Source organism: Aptenodytes forsteri, unplaced genomic scaffold, assembly GCF_000699145.1.
Source record: "Aptenodytes forsteri isolate BGI_AS27 unplaced genomic scaffold, ASM69914v1 Scaffold396, whole genome shotgun sequence".
NCBI classification, from domain to species: Eukaryota; Metazoa; Chordata; class Aves; order Sphenisciformes; family Spheniscidae; genus Aptenodytes; species Aptenodytes forsteri.
This window is the reverse complement of record NW_008794215.1, coordinates 59,876-63,951: the sequence shown is the minus strand read 5'-3', so window position 1 is coordinate 63,951 and position 4,076 is coordinate 59,876. Positions and strand designations below refer to the sequence as shown.

Genomic DNA, 4,076 nt, shown 5'->3' with positions numbered 1-4,076 from the left:
GCCCCCCCAACCAGCATCCCCCAGTTTATGTACTGAGCATGACGTCACATGGTATGGAATGTCCCCTTGGCCAGTTTGGGTCAGCTGTCCTGGCTGTGCCCCCTCCCAGCTTCTTGTGCACCTCCAGCCTTCTCAGTCGGTAGAGCATGGGAAGCGGAAAAGTCCTTGACCAGTGTAAGCACTGCTTAGCAACAACTAAAACATCGGTGTGTTATCAATGTTATTCTCATCCTCAATCCAAAACACAGCACTGCACCAGCTACTAGGAAGAATTAACTCTATCCCAGCCGAAAACAGGACATGGTCTCATTCTGTAACAGCACAAAGAAACTGGTAGAGCTGTTGGCCTTCAAAATTCATTACCTCGCATCAGAAAGAACTCTCTATGCTTTTTGATGGAGTACAACACCCTCATTTTGTGACTCAGTTGTTTATTCAGAAGCTGGGAAAGAAAAGCCAGAGGACAGCAACACAACCAGTCAGGTGTTTTCACCTACCTGGCTTTTCTGCCCAAGTTATTTGCCCAACAATCAAAGGATTGTTTTCAGGAAGAGAAATTGAGAACAAGTTTGGAGAAGTTGTTATATCATGGCACCTGCAAGTTATTGGTTATGCTGCCCCAAATATACACACTTGGAAACTATTTAAGATTCTAAGACAGTTCATCAACTAGAAGTCCCTAGAATGGCAAACTAATTAGACCAGATTTCTCCAACTAATATTGGATTTCAAAAGTGAGACTGTCATTTATTATAATTCTTAGAATTATTTCAAGTAATTAAAAGTTCCATGCTAATGTAAGATCCACAGTTTTCCACAAGACATCACCAAGTTTTTACTCACTAAAGTACTGGAAAATGTTCTTTTAAAGCACTCTAAGAAACCGTCGTTGAACTCAGGCAAGCCACTGCAAAACAGTCCTACTACTATTTTCTAAGTATTTCACTGGAGCTCAAAGCAGTATTTTGAAAGTTTATCAAACCAGCGATAAGAAAATATAGTTAATTTCAGGAAGGCAATACTAATCAGCAATAAGACACACACACACACCCCTTCAAATATCTGAATGTGATAATTTTAATATTTTCTTCCATATAAAGCTATTTCACATGATCGTCTCCCAAGACAGATGGCAATCATTTATGAACTTAGCTATTGTTTGAATGATAGTTATCAACGTTAGTGATATAGACATCTAACAAGCATCTGTAAGGTATTTTCTCTTATACACCTTAGTTGTATATCATGTGGCATCGTAAGATTTGCCCAAAGTTTTATCAACATAAAAACTTCAAGATTTAACAAAAATATACAAAACAAAAGCTTGAAAACTGATCAGAAAAGAAAGCATAGTTAAAAAAAGCATAAGTGATTGACTTAAGTGAGGACAGAAACACACAGGGGTATTACCTTTAGAAACTAAATCAGAATGGCAGAAGGACTCAAAAGCAACAGCAAAAATAGGATAATTGGATGAACACAAAAAAAAATTATTTAAAAGAAACAACCGTTATCACATTTAAAAACACAACCATAATTAGCAGAGGTTTTTATGCTTAACCGTGTTATGTCAGCTACCTGGAATTCCTATTTTTCCCACCTAACAGAATCTTTGACCGAACTGAATTAGACATAATCCTTGAGCAGGCTTTTTATGTCAAGTTTCAGAAAACCAGCAATTTGACAGTATACCAGTAAAATGCAGATGATGTGCTAGGCTAGCACACCAGCTGTAAAACTTTGGCATTTAGAATATGCCTTCAGTCACAAGTGAACATCCATTAGGGTATCCTGATCTTTTTCTTGATGTGACAAAAGTTATCACAAGTACTAGCAACTAAGCCTGACCGTTTTGGCTTTAAGTAAATTTAGAACTGTGTCATTGGCAATGACTGGAGAGTTCAGGCATGGATACCTGGCAAAGCTTGTTTTGACAACAAATTCAAACTCATATTTGTTCAGATTCTCCTGTTAATTGTACAAAAATGTTAAAATTGTGTATTAATAAAAAATCTATCTATATATAAATGCATGAAGTCTGGTTTTTTTTTTTCTTTTTTTCCCCAGTTTCCCTCATTCTCTCCAATGGTTCTGGCCCTCCTTCACAATCCTAAACTTAAATTTATTTCTCCTTCTGGAATTAATTCCAGGTTAGGCAGCTATGCTGAGAAGAGCCTGGTCTCATCTCCAGGCACCAATCCCACCTATATGTACTACCACAATACACATTATGGGGACACTTACGTTCTTTAGAATGAGAGAATAGGAACTCCCAATTTTGCCTAACATTAGCACGCATTTTTCAAAACACAGGCATCTCAAATGGAAAGGCTACAAAGTAAGCAAAGTAGCCAGTTCTTCACCTAAGCAAACAAAACTGGTAGGTTCCACTCCCGTAACCCTGAAATCAACAATACAAAAAGGATATCCTGTCCAGGAAGCAAAACACACTAATTTGTATTATTCTCACTATCTTTAAAATTGTTTTTCCTTATTTTCACAAAGCCTTTGAAGAGCTATAAAATTGAAGATCTGTTAGTAAAGGAGGCAAGCAAACGCCTGCCATTCAGAAGCCATTTCAGTCCCCTTTTCCCCGTCTCCTAACTGGCACTGCTACAAATACACTCTTCCCACTTCAAGGCAGGCAAAAGTCGAGAGCTGCAAAATCATGTATGAACACTTAAGAAACACAATTTTAAATGACGAATGATGTGTTTCCAAAACAGATTAGCTATAAAAAGGAAAAATAAGTACTCGTGAAGTTCTTAATGACTTGTTTTCTCTCAGGCTACTTATAAACCCAGTTAGGCAAAACAGAATAATAAACCAGCCTACCTTAGAAGTAACCCATTTGATAAGGATCAGAGCTAAACACCAGATCAATGCAATTCCCATTGGATCACCCCGAAGACCTGAAGCATACTCTCCTCCCCGATCCCCGCCAGGGCTGGAAGCTGTGTGAGGGCTGAAGAGCCCGAGCAGCGGCGCGCAGCGGTAAGGCAGAAGGCGGGCGGGCGGGCGCGCGCTGCCTGCACCGCCAGCAGCTGCCCGAAGGCTGCAGCCGTCTGACCGCCCAGCCACTCGCTCCGCGGAGCAGCGCTGCCCCGTACGCCCCGCTGCCAACTCCCCACTCAACGAGAGAGTTTTACAACCGGAGGACACGGCAAATAGTAAAACCTTGCGAAACCCTACAGAAACGCTAAGGGAAATGAAAAACTGCGATTACATGCCTTTATAACACATTTTTATACAGCAAAGTGTGCTAGACTACAGGATCAAACTCCAGTACTCAAACCACCTGAGCTAATTCAGGATACTGCCTTGCCTTTAAATGCTATCAAGAGCCTGTTTCCAGCAGATTTCACCACAGCTGATACTCAGAAGTTCCTTTTATCTCTGCCACCTGGAGAACTGCTATGAACTGAACTTCAAAACGTATTTCAAGATTATTTATAGTAGGTTGCTATAAAAGCAATGTTAATGAAAGAAAGTTAACGCACTGAATACACGCAATCATTGAAACCAGTCATGATTCTCTGATCTCTTCTTTTGTCCACTAAATACCAAGCCATCCTTCACACTACCCTTCTAGCCACACATACTCATGCCTGAACTGGCATGTTGCTTCGGTTTATTGCTCCAAGGGTTGAACTTGCCTACAATCCCCCTCACACCCACCCCACCACCCCCCGGCACTTTCCAGGGTTGGAAAGCAGACTAACTTCCTCTAAGAGCCCTGATTATGCAGCCAAGCGGTCCTATGTACTTGGTGCAGCTTTGAGATTCATTTCCATTTTCGTCATTTTAAGCTGACAAAATGTTTCATTTCAGAAATACAAAGAAATCTCAAATAGTTTGGAAAAAAAGCAGCTACGGAGGGAAAAAAGGAACAGCGTGTGGGATACTGAGTTTAAAAGGATGAAGTTGAATAATTGAAAGATAAATTATATGAAGATTCTGCTCCTCCTATGATTATTTTTTTATTATAAGATGATCATATTGCAAATTCCAATATGTGCGCAAAATACAAGTTAGCACAGATTACAAAAGGAGTAACTTTAGCACTGAGAAATGAA

At 39.9% G+C, this 4,076-nt stretch overlaps 1 protein-coding gene across 1 annotated transcript in view; it reads right to left on the bottom strand.

The window, feature by feature from the left end:
• Positions 1 to 2,966, bottom strand: part of PDE7A (phosphodiesterase 7A) — a 43,866-nt gene extending 40,900 nt beyond the window's left edge. Inside the window, exon 1 of the mRNA XM_009285370.2 lies at positions 2,836 to 2,966. Within this exon, the coding sequence (XP_009283645.1) occupies positions 2,836 to 2,895 (60 nt within the window). The 5' untranslated portion in view covers positions 2,896 to 2,966. The remainder of the gene's footprint in view (positions 1 to 2,835) is intronic.
• Between the last annotated feature and the right edge of the window lie 1,110 nt (positions 2,967 to 4,076).